This window comes from Sphaerodactylus townsendi, linkage group LG01, assembly GCF_021028975.2.
Source record: "Sphaerodactylus townsendi isolate TG3544 linkage group LG01, MPM_Stown_v2.3, whole genome shotgun sequence".
Lineage (NCBI taxonomy): Eukaryota > Metazoa > Chordata > Lepidosauria > Squamata > Sphaerodactylidae > Sphaerodactylus > Sphaerodactylus townsendi.
This window is the reverse complement of record NC_059425.1, coordinates 9,348,171-9,365,481: the sequence shown is the minus strand read 5'-3', so window position 1 is coordinate 9,365,481 and position 17,311 is coordinate 9,348,171. Positions and strand designations below refer to the sequence as shown.

The window sequence follows — 17,311 nt, the reverse complement described above, 5'->3', positions numbered from 1 at the left end:
CCAACCCGACTCAGCTTTCGAGGATCACGACGTGCCACCCTCGCTGGAGCAGAAATTTAGGAATTAAGGCCCATACTAAGCCGATTGTGCACTCTACGTTTTCCACACACACACCTGTGGCGCACCCCCCCCCCCCACCACCACACACATTTACCTTAGTTCAGCCTGAAAGTGGAGGCTGGAAAAGTGGCCTGTTCACTTGAGGCTGAAAATGGCCTAGTAGGAACTACACTTCCCAGGAGACCTTGGGACTCGCAAGGTCTCCTGGGAAGTGTAGTTCCCTTCAGGCCATTTTCAGCCTCAAGTGAACAGGCTGCTTTTCTGGCCTCCACTTTCACACTAAACTAAGGTAAGTGTGTGTGTGTGGGGGGGCACCTGGGGGCGATTTTCCAACCCCCCAGGCGCACGCCCGGTATAATGCACATCTCCCTGTCCCCCTGATAGCTCCGCCTCTGCTTCTGAGCCCTTGATCGTGGATGGCAAAAGGGAACTCCGCCCCGAGGCCGGGGAGAAGACACCTACGGATTTCCTTGATCAGTAAGGAAATGAGCCCGTCGTCGATGAAGATCCGTCCGCCGACCTTGACAACCTTCGGCAGGTTGGCGTAATCGACCCAGACGGCCCGCTGGTCACAGCACTGCTGGAACGCTGGGTCTGTGGTCACGATCATCTGAGATCCCTTCACCAGCTCCACTTCCTTGTCCTCCCCCTGAAGACGCAAGTTCAGAACGTGAGCGGCTGTTTCATAACAACAGGAATAACAATATCAACAGCACCTTGCATTTCTAGATCAGCGAGGTACTCCAGGCCGTCTCTCACTTGTACTAATATTACAACTCCTTCTACTCCTTCTATTAGCACTTCTATCACTATTACTATTTCTACTACTTCTACTACATGTGTTTCTATTGTTTTTACAACCATTTCTTCAACTGCTGCTTCTTCCCTATAAAAAACTATTGTAAAGGTGAAGAATAAATCGAAATAATAATATGGGGGGTGGGGGGGGGGGGGGGTGGGGGGGGGGGGGGGTGGGGGGGGGGGGGGGTGGGGGGGGGGGGGGGTGGGGGGGGGGGGGGGTGGGGGGGGGGGGGGGTGGGGGGGGGGGGGGGTGGGGGGGGGGGGGGGTGGGGGGGGGGGGGGGTGGGGGGGGGGGGGGGTGGGGGGGGGGGGGGGTGGGGGGGGGGGGGGGTGGGGGGGGGGGGGGGTGGGGGGGGGGGGGGGTGGGGGGGGGGGGGGGTGGGGGGGGGGGGGGGTGGGGGGGGGGGGGGGTGGGGGGGGGGGGGGGTGGGGGGGGGGGGGGGTGGGGGGGGGGGGGGGTGGGGGGGGGGGGGGGTGGGGGGGGGGGGGGGTGGGGGGGGGGGGGGGTGGGGGGGGGGGGGGGTGGGGGGGGGGGGGGGTGGGGGGGGGGGGGGGTGGGGGGGGGGGGGGGTGGGGGGGGGGGGGGGTGGGGGGGGGGGGGGGTGGGGGGGGGGGGGGGTGGGGGGGGGGGGGGGTGGGGGGGGGGGGGGGTGGGGGGGGGGGGGGGTGGGGGGGGGGGGGGGTGGGGGGGGGGGGGGGTGGGGGGGGGGGGGGGTGGGGGGGGGGGGGGGTGGGGGGGGGGGGGGGTGGGGGGGGGGGGGGGTGGGGGGGGGGGGGGGTGGGGGGGGGGGGGGGTGGGGGGGGGGGGGGGTGGGGGGGGGGGGGGGTGGGGGGGGGGGGGGGTGGGGGGGGGGGGGGGTGGGGGGGGGGGGGGGTGGGGGGGGGGGGGGGTGGGGGGGGGGGGGGGTGGGGGGGGGGGGGGGTGGGGGGGGGGGGGGGTGGGGGGGGGGGGGGGTGGGGGGGGGGGGGGGTGGGGGGGGGGGGGGGTGGGGGGGGGGGGGGGTGGGGGGGGGGGGGGGTGGGGGGGGGGGGGGGTGGGGGGGGGGGGGGGTGGGGGGGGGGGGGGGTGGGGGGGGGGGGGGGTGGGGGGGGGGGGGGGTGGGGGGGGGGGGGGGTGGGGGGGGGGGGGGGTGGGGGGGGGGGGGGGTGGGGGGGGGGGGGGGTGGGGGGGGGGGGGGGTGGGGGGGGGGGGGGGTGGGGGGGGGGGGGGGTGGGGGGGGGGGGGGGTGGGGGGGGGGGGGGGTGGGGGGGGGGGGGGGTGGGGGGGGGGGGGGGTGGGGGGGGGGGGGGGTGGGGGGGGGGGGGGGTGGGGGGGGGGGGGGGTGGGGGGGGGGGGGGGTGGGGGGGGGGGGGGGTGGGGGGGGGGGGGGGTGGGGGGGGGGGGGGGTGGGGGGGGGGGGGGGTGGGGGGGGGGGGGGGTGGGGGGGGGGGGGGGTGGGGGGGGGGGGGGGTGGGGGGGGGGGGGGGTGGGGGGGGGGGGGGGTGGGGGGGGGGGGGGGTGGGGGGGGGGGGGGGTGGGGGGGGGGGGGGGTGGGGGGGGGGGGGGGTGGGGGGGGGGGGGGGTGGGGGGGGGGGGGGGTGGGGGGGGGGGGGGGTGGGGGGGGGGGGGGGTGGGGGGGGGGGGGGGTGGGGGGGGGGGGGGGTGGGGGGGGGGGGGGGTGGGGGGGGGGGGGGGTGGGGGGGGGGGGGGGTGGGGGGGGGGGGGGGTGGGGGGGGGGGGGGGTGGGGGGGGGGGGGGGTGGGGGGGGGGGGGGGTGGGGGGGGGGGGGGGTGGGGGGGGGGGGGGGTGGGGGGGGGGGGGGGTGGGGGGGGGGGGGGGTGGGGGGGGGGGGGGGTGGGGGGGGGGGGGGGTGGGGGGGGGGGGGGGTGGGGGGGGGGGGGGGTGGGGGGGGGGGGGGGTGGGGGGGGGGGGGGGTGGGGGGGGGGGGGGGTGGGGGGGGGGGGGGGTGGGGGGGGGGGGGGGTGGGGGGGGGGGGGGGTGGGGGGGGGGGGGGGTGGGGGGGGGGGGGGGTGGGGGGGGGGGGGGGTGGGGGGGGGGGGGGGTGGGGGGGGGGGGGGGTGGGGGGGGGGGGGGGTGGGGGGGGGGGGGGGTGGGGGGGGGGGGGGGTGGGGGGGGGGGGGGGTGGGGGGGGGGGGGGGTGGGGGGGGGGGGGGGTGGGGGGGGGGGGGGGTGGGGGGGGGGGGGGGTGGGGGGGGGGGGGGGTGGGGGGGGGGGGGGGTGGGGGGGGGGGGGGGTGGGGGGGGGGGGGGGTGGGGGGGGGGGGGGGTGGGGGGGGGGGGGGGTGGGGGGGGGGGGGGGTGGGGGGGGGGGGGGGTGGGGGGGGGGGGGGGTGGGGGGGGGGGGGGGTGGGGGGGGGGGGGGGTGGGGGGGGGGGGGGGTGGGGGGGGGGGGGGGTGGGGGGGGGGGGGGGTGGGGGGGGGGGGGGGTGGGGGGGGGGGGGGGTGGGGGGGGGGGGGGGTGGGGGGGGGGGGGGGTGGGGGGGGGGGGGGGTGGGGGGGGGGGGGGGTGGGGGGGGGGGGGGGTGGGGGGGGGGGGGGGTGGGGGGGGGGGGGGGTGGGGGGGGGGGGGGGTGGGGGGGGGGGGGGGTGGGGGGGGGGGGGGGTGGGGGGGGGGGGGGGTGGGGGGGGGGGGGGGTGGGGGGGGGGGGGGGTGGGGGGGGGGGGGGGTGGGGGGGGGGGGGGGTGGGGGGGGGGGGGGGTGGGGGGGGGGGGGGGTGGGGGGGGGGGGGGGTGGGGGGGGGGGGGGGTGGGGGGGGGGGGGGGTGGGGGGGGGGGGGGGTGGGGGGGGGGGGGGGTGGGGGGGGGGGGGGGTGGGGGGGGGGGGGGGTGGGGGGGGGGGGGGGTGGGGGGGGGGGGGGGTGGGGGGGGGGGGGGGTGGGGGGGGGGGGGGGTGGGGGGGGGGGGGGGTGGGGGGGGGGGGGGGTGGGGGGGGGGGGGGGTGGGGGGGGGGGGGGGTGGGGGGGGGGGGGGGTGGGGGGGGGGGGGGGTGGGGGGGGGGGGGGGTGGGGGGGGGGGGGGGTGGGGGGGGGGGGGGGTGGGGGGGGGGGGGGGTGGGGGGGGGGGGGGGTGGGGGGGGGGGGGGGTGGGGGGGGGGGGGGGTGGGGGGGGGGGGGGGTGGGGGGGGGGGGGGGTGGGGGGGGGGGGGGGTGGGGGGGGGGGGGGGTGGGGGGGGGGGGGGGTGGGGGGGGGGGGGGGTGGGGGGGGGGGGGGGTGGGGGGGGGGGGGGGTGGGGGGGGGGGGGGGTGGGGGGGGGGGGGGGTGGGGGGGGGGGGGGGTGGGGGGGGGGGGGGGTGGGGGGGGGGGGGGGTGGGGGGGGGGGGGGGTGGGGGGGGGGGGGGGTGGGGGGGGGGGGGGGTGGGGGGGGGGGGGGGTGGGGGGGGGGGGGGGTGGGGGGGGGGGGGGGTGGGGGGGGGGGGGGGTGGGGGGGGGGGGGGGTGGGGGGGGGGGGGGGTGGGGGGGGGGGGGGGTGGGGGGGGGGGGGGGTGGGGGGGGGGGGGGGTGGGGGGGGGGGGGGGTGGGGGGGGGGGGGGGTGGGGGGGGGGGGGGGTGGGGGGGGGGGGGGGTGGGGGGGGGGGGGGGTGGGGGGGGGGGGGGGTGGGGGGGGGGGGGGGTGGGGGGGGGGGGGGGTGGGGGGGGGGGGGGGTGGGGGGGGGGGGGGGTGGGGGGGGGGGGGGGTGGGGGGGGGGGGGGGTGGGGGGGGGGGGGGGTGGGGGGGGGGGGGGGTGGGGGGGGGGGGGGGTGGGGGGGGGGGGGGGTGGGGGGGGGGGGGGGTGGGGGGGGGGGGGGGTGGGGGGGGGGGGGGGTGGGGGGGGGGGGGGGTGGGGGGGGGGGGGGGTGGGGGGGGGGGGGGGTGGGGGGGGGGGGGGGTGGGGGGGGGGGGGGGTGGGGGGGGGGGGGGGTGGGGGGGGGGGGGGGTGGGGGGGGGGGGGGGTGGGGGGGGGGGGGGGTGGGGGGGGGGGGGGGTGGGGGGGGGGGGGGGTGGGGGGGGGGGGGGGTGGGGGGGGGGGGGGGTGGGGGGGGGGGGGGGTGGGGGGGGGGGGGGGTGGGGGGGGGGGGGGGTGGGGGGGGGGGGGGGTGGGGGGGGGGGGGGGTGGGGGGGGGGGGGGGTGGGGGGGGGGGGGGGTGGGGGGGGGGGGGGGTGGGGGGGGGGGGGGGTGGGGGGGGGGGGGGGTGGGGGGGGGGGGGGGTGGGGGGGGGGGGGGGTGGGGGGGGGGGGGGGTGGGGGGGGGGGGGGGTGGGGGGGGGGGGGGGTGGGGGGGGGGGGGGGTGGGGGGGGGGGGGGGTGGGGGGGGGGGGGGGTGGGGGGGGGGGGGGGTGGGGGGGGGGGGGGGTGGGGGGGGGGGGGGGTGGGGGGGGGGGGGGGTGGGGGGGGGGGGGGGTGGGGGGGGGGGGGGGTGGGGGGGGGGGGGGGTGGGGGGGGGGGGGGGTGGGGGGGGGGGGGGGTGGGGGGGGGGGGGGGTGGGGGGGGGGGGGGGTGGGGGGGGGGGGGGGTGGGGGGGGGGGGGGGTGGGGGGGGGGGGGGGTGGGGGGGGGGGGGGGTGGGGGGGGGGGGGGGTGGGGGGGGGGGGGGGTGGGGGGGGGGGGGGGTGGGGGGGGGGGGGGGTGGGGGGGGGGGGGGGTGGGGGGGGGGGGGGGTGGGGGGGGGGGGGGGTGGGGGGGGGGGGGGGTGGGGGGGGGGGGGGGTGGGGGGGGGGGGGGGTGGGGGGGGGGGGGGGTGGGGGGGGGGGGGGGTGGGGGGGGGGGGGGGTGGGGGGGGGGGGGGGTGGGGGGGGGGGGGGGTGGGGGGGGGGGGGGGTGGGGGGGGGGGGGGGTGGGGGGGGGGGGGGGTGGGGGGGGGGGGGGGTGGGGGGGGGGGGGGGTGGGGGGGGGGGGGGGTGGGGGGGGGGGGGGGTGGGGGGGGGGGGGGGTGGGGGGGGGGGGGGGTGGGGGGGGGGGGGGGTGGGGGGGGGGGGGGGTGGGGGGGGGGGGGGGTGGGGGGGGGGGGGGGTGGGGGGGGGGGGGGGTGGGGGGGGGGGGGGGTGGGGGGGGGGGGGGGTGGGGGGGGGGGGGGGTGGGGGGGGGGGGGGGTGGGGGGGGGGGGGGGTGGGGGGGGGGGGGGGTGGGGGGGGGGGGGGGTGGGGGGGGGGGGGGGTGGGGGGGGGGGGGGGTGGGGGGGGGGGGGGGTGGGGGGGGGGGGGGGTGGGGGGGGGGGGGGGTGGGGGGGGGGGGGGGTGGGGGGGGGGGGGGGTGGGGGGGGGGGGGGGTGGGGGGGGGGGGGGGTGGGGGGGGGGGGGGGTGGGGGGGGGGGGGGGTGGGGGGGGGGGGGGGTGGGGGGGGGGGGGGGTGGGGGGGGGGGGGGGTGGGGGGGGGGGGGGGTGGGGGGGGGGGGGGGTGGGGGGGGGGGGGGGTGGGGGGGGGGGGGGGTGGGGGGGGGGGGGGGTGGGGGGGGGGGGGGGTGGGGGGGGGGGGGGGTGGGGGGGGGGGGGGGTGGGGGGGGGGGGGGGTGGGGGGGGGGGGGGGTGGGGGGGGGGGGGGGTGGGGGGGGGGGGGGGTGGGGGGGGGGGGGGGTGGGGGGGGGGGGGGGTGGGGGGGGGGGGGGGTGGGGGGGGGGGGGGGTGGGGGGGGGGGGGGGTGGGGGGGGGGGGGGGTGGGGGGGGGGGGGGGTGGGGGGGGGGGGGGGTGGGGGGGGGGGGGGGTGGGGGGGGGGGGGGGTGGGGGGGGGGGGGGGTGGGGGGGGGGGGGGGTGGGGGGGGGGGGGGGTGGGGGGGGGGGGGGGTGGGGGGGGGGGGGGGTGGGGGGGGGGGGGGGTGGGGGGGGGGGGGGGTGGGGGGGGGGGGGGGTGGGGGGGGGGGGGGGTGGGGGGGGGGGGGGGTGGGGGGGGGGGGGGGTGGGGGGGGGGGGGGGTGGGGGGGGGGGGGGGTGGGGGGGGGGGGGGGTGGGGGGGGGGGGGGGTGGGGGGGGGGGGGGGTGGGGGGGGGGGGGGGTGGGGGGGGGGGGGGGTGGGGGGGGGGGGGGGTGGGGGGGGGGGGGGGTGGGGGGGGGGGGGGGTGGGGGGGGGGGGGGGTGGGGGGGGGGGGGGGTGGGGGGGGGGGGGGGTGGGGGGGGGGGGGGGTGGGGGGGGGGGGGGGTGGGGGGGGGGGGGGGTGGGGGGGGGGGGGGGTGGGGGGGGGGGGGGGTGGGGGGGGGGGGGGGTGGGGGGGGGGGGGGGTGGGGGGGGGGGGGGGTGGGGGGGGGGGGGGGTGGGGGGGGGGGGGGGTGGGGGGGGGGGGGGGTGGGGGGGGGGGGGGGTGGGGGGGGGGGGGGGTGGGGGGGGGGGGGGGTGGGGGGGGGGGGGGGTGGGGGGGGGGGGGGGTGGGGGGGGGGGGGGGTGGGGGGGGGGGGGGGTGGGGGGGGGGGGGGGTGGGGGGGGGGGGGGGTGGGGGGGGGGGGGGGTGGGGGGGGGGGGGGGTGGGGGGGGGGGGGGGTGGGGGGGGGGGGGGGTGGGGGGGGGGGGGGGTGGGGGGGGGGGGGGGTGGGGGGGGGGGGGGGTGGGGGGGGGGGGGGGTGGGGGGGGGGGGGGGTGGGGGGGGGGGGGGGTGGGGGGGGGGGGGGGTGGGGGGGGGGGGGGGTGGGGGGGGGGGGGGGTGGGGGGGGGGGGGGGTGGGGGGGGGGGGGGGTGGGGGGGGGGGGGGGTGGGGGGGGGGGGGGGTGGGGGGGGGGGGGGGTGGGGGGGGGGGGGGGTGGGGGGGGGGGGGGGTGGGGGGGGGGGGGGGTGGGGGGGGGGGGGGGTGGGGGGGGGGGGGGGTGGGGGGGGGGGGGGGTGGGGGGGGGGGGGGGTGGGGGGGGGGGGGGGTGGGGGGGGGGGGGGGTGGGGGGGGGGGGGGGTGGGGGGGGGGGGGGGTGGGGGGGGGGGGGGGTGGGGGGGGGGGGGGGTGGGGGGGGGGGGGGGTGGGGGGGGGGGGGGGTGGGGGGGGGGGGGGGTGGGGGGGGGGGGGGGTGGGGGGGGGGGGGGGTGGGGGGGGGGGGGGGTGGGGGGGGGGGGGGGTGGGGGGGGGGGGGGGTGGGGGGGGGGGGGGGTGGGGGGGGGGGGGGGTGGGGGGGGGGGGGGGTGGGGGGGGGGGGGGGTGGGGGGGGGGGGGGGTGGGGGGGGGGGGGGGTGGGGGGGGGGGGGGGTGGGGGGGGGGGGGGGTGGGGGGGGGGGGGGGTGGGGGGGGGGGGGGGTGGGGGGGGGGGGGGGTGGGGGGGGGGGGGGGTGGGGGGGGGGGGGGGTGGGGGGGGGGGGGGGTGGGGGGGGGGGGGGGTGGGGGGGGGGGGGGGTGGGGGGGGGGGGGGGTGGGGGGGGGGGGGGGTGGGGGGGGGGGGGGGTGGGGGGGGGGGGGGGTGGGGGGGGGGGGGGGTGGGGGGGGGGGGGGGTGGGGGGGGGGGGGGGTGGGGGGGGGGGGGGGTGGGGGGGGGGGGGGGTGGGGGGGGGGGGGGGTGGGGGGGGGGGGGGGTGGGGGGGGGGGGGGGTGGGGGGGGGGGGGGGTGGGGGGGGGGGGGGGTGGGGGGGGGGGGGGGTGGGGGGGGGGGGGGGTGGGGGGGGGGGGGGGTGGGGGGGGGGGGGGGTGGGGGGGGGGGGGGGTGGGGGGGGGGGGGGGTGGGGGGGGGGGGGGGTGGGGGGGGGGGGGGGTGGGGGGGGGGGGGGGTGGGGGGGGGGGGGGGTGGGGGGGGGGGGGGGTGGGGGGGGGGGGGGGTGGGGGGGGGGGGGGGTGGGGGGGGGGGGGGGTGGGGGGGGGGGGGGGTGGGGGGGGGGGGGGGTGGGGGGGGGGGGGGGTGGGGGGGGGGGGGGGTGGGGGGGGGGGGGGGTGGGGGGGGGGGGGGGTGGGGGGGGGGGGGGGTGGGGGGGGGGGGGGGTGGGGGGGGGGGGGGGTGGGGGGGGGGGGGGGTGGGGGGGGGGGGGGGTGGGGGGGGGGGGGGGTGGGGGGGGGGGGGGGTGGGGGGGGGGGGGGGTGGGGGGGGGGGGGGGTGGGGGGGGGGGGGGGTGGGGGGGGGGGGGGGTGGGGGGGGGGGGGGGTGGGGGGGGGGGGGGGTGGGGGGGGGGGGGGGTGGGGGGGGGGGGGGGTGGGGGGGGGGGGGGGTGGGGGGGGGGGGGGGTGGGGGGGGGGGGGGGTGGGGGGGGGGGGGGGTGGGGGGGGGGGGGGGTGGGGGGGGGGGGGGGTGGGGGGGGGGGGGGGTGGGGGGGGGGGGGGGTGGGGGGGGGGGGGGGTGGGGGGGGGGGGGGGTGGGGGGGGGGGGGGGTGGGGGGGGGGGGGGGTGGGGGGGGGGGGGGGTGGGGGGGGGGGGGGGTGGGGGGGGGGGGGGGTGGGGGGGGGGGGGGGTGGGGGGGGGGGGGGGTGGGGGGGGGGGGGGGTGGGGGGGGGGGGGGGTGGGGGGGGGGGGGGGTGGGGGGGGGGGGGGGTGGGGGGGGGGGGGGGTGGGGGGGGGGGGGGGTGGGGGGGGGGGGGGGTGGGGGGGGGGGGGGGTGGGGGGGGGGGGGGGTGGGGGGGGGGGGGGGTGGGGGGGGGGGGGGGTGGGGGGGGGGGGGGGTGGGGGGGGGGGGGGGTGGGGGGGGGGGGGGGTGGGGGGGGGGGGGGGTGGGGGGGGGGGGGGGTGGGGGGGGGGGGGGGTGGGGGGGGGGGGGGGTGGGGGGGGGGGGGGGTGGGGGGGGGGGGGGGTGGGGGGGGGGGGGGGTGGGGGGGGGGGGGGGTGGGGGGGGGGGGGGGTGGGGGGGGGGGGGGGTGGGGGGGGGGGGGGGTGGGGGGGGGGGGGGGTGGGGGGGGGGGGGGGTGGGGGGGGGGGGGGGTGGGGGGGGGGGGGGGTGGGGGGGGGGGGGGGTGGGGGGGGGGGGGGGTGGGGGGGGGGGGGGGTGGGGGGGGGGGGGGGTGGGGGGGGGGGGGGGTGGGGGGGGGGGGGGGTGGGGGGGGGGGGGGGTGGGGGGGGGGGGGGGTGGGGGGGGGGGGGGGTGGGGGGGGGGGGGGGTGGGGGGGGGGGGGGGTGGGGGGGGGGGGGGGTGGGGGGGGGGGGGGGTGGGGGGGGGGGGGGGTGGGGGGGGGGGGGGGTGGGGGGGGGGGGGGGTGGGGGGGGGGGGGGGTGGGGGGGGGGGGGGGTGGGGGGGGGGGGGGGTGGGGGGGGGGGGGGGTGGGGGGGGGGGGGGGTGGGGGGGGGGGGGGGTGGGGGGGGGGGGGGGTGGGGGGGGGGGGGGGTGGGGGGGGGGGGGGGTGGGGGGGGGGGGGGGTGGGGGGGGGGGGGGGTGGGGGGGGGGGGGGGTGGGGGGGGGGGGGGGTGGGGGGGGGGGGGGGTGGGGGGGGGGGGGGGTGGGGGGGGGGGGGGGTGGGGGGGGGGGGGGGTGGGGGGGGGGGGGGGTGGGGGGGGGGGGGGGTGGGGGGGGGGGGGGGTGGGGGGGGGGGGGGGTGGGGGGGGGGGGGGGTGGGGGGGGGGGGGGGTGGGGGGGGGGGGGGGTGGGGGGGGGGGGGGGTGGGGGGGGGGGGGGGTGGGGGGGGGGGGGGGTGGGGGGGGGGGGGGGTGGGGGGGGGGGGGGGTGGGGGGGGGGGGGGGTGGGGGGGGGGGGGGGTGGGGGGGGGGGGGGGTGGGGGGGGGGGGGGGTGGGGGGGGGGGGGGGTGGGGGGGGGGGGGGGTGGGGGGGGGGGGGGGTGGGGGGGGGGGGGGGTGGGGGGGGGGGGGGGTGGGGGGGGGGGGGGGTGGGGGGGGGGGGGGGTGGGGGGGGGGGGGGGTGGGGGGGGGGGGGGGTGGGGGGGGGGGGGGGTGGGGGGGGGGGGGGGTGGGGGGGGGGGGGGGTGGGGGGGGGGGGGGGTGGGGGGGGGGGGGGGTGGGGGGGGGGGGGGGTGGGGGGGGGGGGGGGTGGGGGGGGGGGGGGGTGGGGGGGGGGGGGGGTGGGGGGGGGGGGGGGTGGGGGGGGGGGGGGGTGGGGGGGGGGGGGGGTGGGGGGGGGGGGGGGTGGGGGGGGGGGGGGGTGGGGGGGGGGGGGGGTGGGGGGGGGGGGGGGTGGGGGGGGGGGGGGGTGGGGGGGGGGGGGGGTGGGGGGGGGGGGGGGTGGGGGGGGGGGGGGGTGGGGGGGGGGGGGGGTGGGGGGGGGGGGGGGTGGGGGGGGGGGGGGGTGGGGGGGGGGGGGGGTGGGGGGGGGGGGGGGTGGGGGGGGGGGGGGGTGGGGGGGGGGGGGGGTGGGGGGGGGGGGGGGTGGGGGGGGGGGGGGGTGGGGGGGGGGGGGGGTGGGGGGGGGGGGGGGTGGGGGGGGGGGGGGGTGGGGGGGGGGGGGGGTGGGGGGGGGGGGGGGTGGGGGGGGGGGGGGGTGGGGGGGGGGGGGGGTGGGGGGGGGGGGGGGTGGGGGGGGGGGGGGGTGGGGGGGGGGGGGGGTGGGGGGGGGGGGGGGTGGGGGGGGGGGGGGGTGGGGGGGGGGGGGGGTGGGGGGGGGGGGGGGTGGGGGGGGGGGGGGGTGGGGGGGGGGGGGGGTGGGGGGGGGGGGGGGTGGGGGGGGGGGGGGGTGGGGGGGGGGGGGGGTGGGGGGGGGGGGGGGTGGGGGGGGGGGGGGGTGGGGGGGGGGGGGGGTGGGGGGGGGGGGGGGTGGGGGGGGGGGGGGGTGGGGGGGGGGGGGGGTGGGGGGGGGGGGGGGTGGGGGGGGGGGGGGGTGGGGGGGGGGGGGGGTGGGGGGGGGGGGGGGTGGGGGGGGGGGGGGGTGGGGGGGGGGGGGGGTGGGGGGGGGGGGGGGTGGGGGGGGGGGGGGGTGGGGGGGGGGGGGGGTGGGGGGGGGGGGGGGTGGGGGGGGGGGGGGGTGGGGGGGGGGGGGGGTGGGGGGGGGGGGGGGTGGGGGGGGGGGGGGGTGGGGGGGGGGGGGGGTGGGGGGGGGGGGGGGTGGGGGGGGGGGGGGGTGGGGGGGGGGGGGGGTGGGGGGGGGGGGGGGTGGGGGGGGGGGGGGGTGGGGGGGGGGGGGGGTGGGGGGGGGGGGGGGTGGGGGGGGGGGGGGGTGGGGGGGGGGGGGGGTGGGGGGGGGGGGGGGTGGGGGGGGGGGGGGGTGGGGGGGGGGGGGGGTGGGGGGGGGGGGGGGTGGGGGGGGGGGGGGGTGGGGGGGGGGGGGGGTGGGGGGGGGGGGGGGTGGGGGGGGGGGGGGGTGGGGGGGGGGGGGGGTGGGGGGGGGGGGGGGTGGGGGGGGGGGGGGGTGGGGGGGGGGGGGGGTGGGGGGGGGGGGGGGTGGGGGGGGGGGGGGGTGGGGGGGGGGGGGGGTGGGGGGGGGGGGGGGTGGGGGGGGGGGGGGGTGGGGGGGGGGGGGGGTGGGGGGGGGGGGGGGTGGGGGGGGGGGGGGGTGGGGGGGGGGGGGGGTGGGGGGGGGGGGGGGTGGGGGGGGGGGGGGGTGGGGGGGGGGGGGGGTGGGGGGGGGGGGGGGTGGGGGGGGGGGGGGGTGGGGGGGGGGGGGGGTGGGGGGGGGGGGGGGTGGGGGGGGGGGGGGGTGGGGGGGGGGGGGGGTGGGGGGGGGGGGGGGTGGGGGGGGGGGGGGGTGGGGGGGGGGGGGGGTGGGGGGGGGGGGGGGTGGGGGGGGGGGGGGGTGGGGGGGGGGGGGGGTGGGGGGGGGGGGGGGTGGGGGGGGGGGGGGGTGGGGGGGGGGGGGGGTGGGGGGGGGGGGGGGTGGGGGGGGGGGGGGGTGGGGGGGGGGGGGGGTGGGGGGGGGGGGGGGTGGGGGGGGGGGGGGGTGGGGGGGGGGGGGGGTGGGGGGGGGGGGGGGTGGGGGGGGGGGGGGGTGGGGGGGGGGGGGGGTGGGGGGGGGGGGGGGTGGGGGGGGGGGGGGGTGGGGGGGGGGGGGGGTGGGGGGGGGGGGGGGTGGGGGGGGGGGGGGGTGGGGGGGGGGGGGGGTGGGGGGGGGGGGGGGTGGGGGGGGGGGGGGGTGGGGGGGGGGGGGGGTGGGGGGGGGGGGGGGTGGGGGGGGGGGGGGGTGGGGGGGGGGGGGGGTGGGGGGGGGGGGGGGTGGGGGGGGGGGGGGGTGGGGGGGGGGGGGGGTGGGGGGGGGGGGGGGTGGGGGGGGGGGGGGGTGGGGGGGGGGGGGGGTGGGGGGGGGGGGGGGTGGGGGGGGGGGGGGGTGGGGGGGGGGGGGGGTGGGGGGGGGGGGGGGTGGGGGGGGGGGGGGGTGGGGGGGGGGGGGGGTGGGGGGGGGGGGGGGTGGGGGGGGGGGGGGGTGGGGGGGGGGGGGGGTGGGGGGGGGGGGGGGTGGGGGGGGGGGGGGGTGGGGGGGGGGGGGGGTGGGGGGGGGGGGGGGTGGGGGGGGGGGGGGGTGGGGGGGGGGGGGGGTGGGGGGGGGGGGGGGTGGGGGGGGGGGGGGGTGGGGGGGGGGGGGGGTGGGGGGGGGGGGGGGTGGGGGGGGGGGGGGGTGGGGGGGGGGGGGGGTGGGGGGGGGGGGGGGTGGGGGGGGGGGGGGGTGGGGGGGGGGGGGGGTGGGGGGGGGGGGGGGTGGGGGGGGGGGGGGGTGGGGGGGGGGGGGGGTGGGGGGGGGGGGGGGTGGGGGGGGGGGGGGGTGGGGGGGGGGGGGGGTGGGGGGGGGGGGGGGTGGGGGGGGGGGGGGGTGGGGGGGGGGGGGGGTGGGGGGGGGGGGGGGTGGGGGGGGGGGGGGGTGGGGGGGGGGGGGGGTGGGGGGGGGGGGGGGTGGGGGGGGGGGGGGGTGGGGGGGGGGGGGGGTGGGGGGGGGGGGGGGTGGGGGGGGGGGGGGGTGGGGGGGGGGGGGGGTGGGGGGGGGGGGGGGTGGGGGGGGGGGGGGGTGGGGGGGGGGGGGGGTGGGGGGGGGGGGGGGTGGGGGGGGGGGGGGGTGGGGGGGGGGGGGGGTGGGGGGGGGGGGGGGTGGGGGGGGGGGGGGGTGGGGGGGGGGGGGGGTGGGGGGGGGGGGGGGTGGGGGGGGGGGGGGGTGGGGGGGGGGGGGGGTGGGGGGGGGGGGGGGTGGGGGGGGGGGGGGGTGGGGGGGGGGGGGGGTGGGGGGGGGGGGGGGTGGGGGGGGGGGGGGGTGGGGGGGGGGGGGGGTGGGGGGGGGGGGGGGTGGGGGGGGGGGGGGGTGGGGGGGGGGGGGGGTGGGGGGGGGGGGGGGTGGGGGGGGGGGGGGGTGGGGGGGGGGGGGGGTGGGGGGGGGGGGGGGTGGGGGGGGGGGGGGGTGGGGGGGGGGGGGGGTGGGGGGGGGGGGGGGTGGGGGGGGGGGGGGGTGGGGGGGGGGGGGGGTGGGGGGGGGGGGGGGTGGGGGGGGGGGGGGGTGGGGGGGGGGGGGGGTGGGGGGGGGGGGGGGTGGGGGGGGGGGGGGGTGGGGGGGGGGGGGGGTGGGGGGGGGGGGGGGTGGGGGGGGGGGGGGGTGGGGGGGGGGGGGGGTGGGGGGGGGGGGGGGTGGGGGGGGGGGGGGGTGGGGGGGGGGGGGGGTGGGGGGGGGGGGGGGTGGGGGGGGGGGGGGGTGGGGGGGGGGGGGGGTGGGGGGGGGGGGGGGTGGGGGGGGGGGGGGGTGGGGGGGGGGGGGGGTGGGGGGGGGGGGGGGTGGGGGGGGGGGGGGGTGGGGGGGGGGGGGGGTGGGGGGGGGGGGGGGTGGGGGGGGGGGGGGGTGGGGGGGGGGGGGGGTGGGGGGGGGGGGGGGTGGGGGGGGGGGGGGGTGGGGGGGGGGGGGGGTGGGGGGGGGGGGGGGTGGGGGGGGGGGGGGGTGGGGGGGGGGGGGGGTGGGGGGGGGGGGGGGTGGGGGGGGGGGGGGGTGGGGGGGGGGGGGGGTGGGGGGGGGGGGGGGTGGGGGGGGGGGGGGGTGGGGGGGGGGGGGGGTGGGGGGGGGGGGGGGTGGGGGGGGGGGGGGGTGGGGGGGGGGGGGGGTGGGGGGGGGGGGGGGTGGGGGGGGGGGGGGGTGGGGGGGGGGGGGGGTGGGGGGGGGGGGGGGTGGGGGGGGGGGGGGGTGGGGGGGGGGGGGGGTGGGGGGGGGGGGGGGTGGGGGGGGGGGGGGGTGGGGGGGGGGGGGGGTGGGGGGGGGGGGGGGTGGGGGGGGGGGGGGGTGGGGGGGGGGGGGGGTGGGGGGGGGGGGGGGTGGGGGGGGGGGGGGGTGGGGGGGGGGGGGGGTGGGGGGGGGGGGGGGTGGGGGGGGGGGGGGGTGGGGGGGGGGGGGGGTGGGGGGGGGGGGGGGTGGGGGGGGGGGGGGGTGGGGGGGGGGGGGGGTGGGGGGGGGGGGGGGTGGGGGGGGGGGGGGGTGGGGGGGGGGGGGGGTGGGGGGGGGGGGGGGTGGGGGGGGGGGGGGGTGGGGGGGGGGGGGGGTGGGGGGGGGGGGGGGTGGGGGGGGGGGGGGGTGGGGGGGGGGGGGGGTGGGGGGGGGGGGGGGTGGGGGGGGGGGGGGGTGGGGGGGGGGGGGGGTGGGGGGGGGGGGGGGTGGGGGGGGGGGGGGGTGGGGGGGGGGGGGGGTGGGGGGGGGGGGGGGTGGGGGGGGGGGGGGGTGGGGGGGGGGGGGGGTGGGGGGGGGGGGGGGTGGGGGGGGGGGGGGGTGGGGGGGGGGGGGGGTGGGGGGGGGGGGGGGTGGGGGGGGGGGGGGGTGGGGGGGGGGGGGGGTGGGGGGGGGGGGGGGTGGGGGGGGGGGGGGGTGGGGGGGGGGGGGGGTGGGGGGGGGGGGGGGTGGGGGGGGGGGGGGGTGGGGGGGGGGGGGGGTGGGGGGGGGGGGGGGTGGGGGGGGGGGGGGGTGGGGGGGGGGGGGGGTGGGGGGGGGGGGGGGTGGGGGGGGGGGGGGGTGGGGGGGGGGGGGGGTGGGGGGGGGGGGGGGTGGGGGGGGGGGGGGGTGGGGGGGGGGGGGGGTGGGGGGGGGGGGGGGTGGGGGGGGGGGGGGGTGGGGGGGGGGGGGGGTGGGGGGGGGGGGGGGTGGGGGGGGGGGGGGGTGGGGGGGGGGGGGGGTGGGGGGGGGGGGGGGTGGGGGGGGGGGGGGGTGGGGGGGGGGGGGGGTGGGGGGGGGGGGGGGTGGGGGGGGGGGGGGGTGGGGGGGGGGGGGGGTGGGGGGGGGGGGGGGTGGGGGGGGGGGGGGGTGGGGGGGGGGGGGGGTGGGGGGGGGGGGGGGTGGGGGGGGGGGGGGGTGGGGGGGGGGGGGGGTGGGGGGGGGGGGGGGTGGGGGGGGGGGGGGGTGGGGGGGGGGGGGGGTGGGGGGGGGGGGGGGTGGGGGGGGGGGGGGGTATCTCTCTCTCTCTCTCTCTCTCTCTCTCTCTCTCTCTCTCTCTCTCACACACACACACACACACACATACACACCCCTCCCCCCGCCACGTGCCCCCCTGCTGCTCACTTACCTGCTGCGGAGGAGCTTTTTGTGGGGGTCGAGGGGGGCAACGGAGCCTTGCTCCCCCTCCCCTGTGGGAGAGGATGATGGGCTTTAACAACCGGTTCACCAAACTCAACAAAAAATTAGGTACTGGTTCTGCCGAACCGGTGCGAATAAGCCGAATCCCACCCCTGGGCAGGGGTATATATCTAGCACAGGGGTAGGGAACCTGCGGCTCGAGAGCTGCATGCGGCTCTTCTGCCCTTGCACTGTGGCTCCACGAGCCGAGCCGCTGGCCCCATCCTTGCCCGCCCTGCAGGCAGCAGGGTGGGCGCATCAACTGCCCATGGTTGGCTGGGTCGCGCCGCGGGCTTCCCCTCTTGCCCGCCCCGTTAGAGCGGGGCGGGCATTTTCCCGGCGGCCAGCGAGGCCGAGCCGCCGGCTTTATCCTTGCCCGCCCTGCAGGCAGCAGGGCGGGTGCATCCATGCGCTTCTCAGAATGAGCGGAGTAAAAGGTAAAAAAACCCCTATATACATAGTGTTATCTTTATTTTAAATGTCAAAAATTATTTGCGGCTCCAAGTGTTTTCTTTTCCCGTGGAAAATGGGTCCAAATGGCTCTTTGAGTGTTAAAGGTTCCCTACCCCTGATCTAGCAAAATATAAATCCATGAATCTAATAAAAAAATAAAATAAATATATTTGGGATACTCACTTGTGACAATTAGCCGCGTTTTTTGACAGATTGCATAAGGATAGAAGGGGGTGGCGCAGTAGTACACCCCGGAGTCATTTGTTTGAACATTGCTGATGGTCAGAGAACCATATAGCGAAGTGTTACGTGGACTTGAGTACTTTCCACGTGGCTTCTGATATGAAAAACTGTGGTATATCATGCGCAGGCTTCGGTCTCGCTCCTCCTTGTACCAGGGCACTGCCAAATACTTTCCACGCATCCCTGCTGGAAGATTGCAGTGGATTGTAACCCCTGTTCCCAGAGGCACCAACATCTTCTTCGCTTCAGGCTGAATTTTTATGTTCCCTTGTGATTCGGCGGCTGCACAGGAAAGCCAAAAAAAAGTTCTCTGTGTGGACCGTTACACATGCGCAAAGTTCGATCTATCCCTCTCGATCTATCCCACAAACTCAATGTCCACTCAATGCATGGCAGCTGTGAAAAAGGCAAACTCTATGCTGGAGATCATTAGGAAAGGAGTTGATAATAAAACTGCAA

General features: G+C 88.0%; 1 protein-coding gene across 1 annotated transcript in view; it reads right to left on the bottom strand.

Annotated features, from left to right (window-relative positions):
• The window catches only part of LOC125436554 (pyruvate kinase PKM-like), a 34,914-nt gene extending 17,881 nt beyond the window's left edge, over nt 1-17,033 (bottom strand). Inside the window, exons 1-2 of the mRNA XM_048503678.1 lie at nt 16,793-17,033; nt 523-738 (exon numbers count right to left, since the gene is read on the bottom strand). Of these exons, the coding sequence (XP_048359635.1) occupies nt 523-738; nt 16,793-17,033 (457 nt within the window). The remainder of the gene's footprint in view (nt 1-522; nt 739-16,792) is intronic.
• Nucleotides 17,034-17,311: the final 278 nt, after the last annotated feature.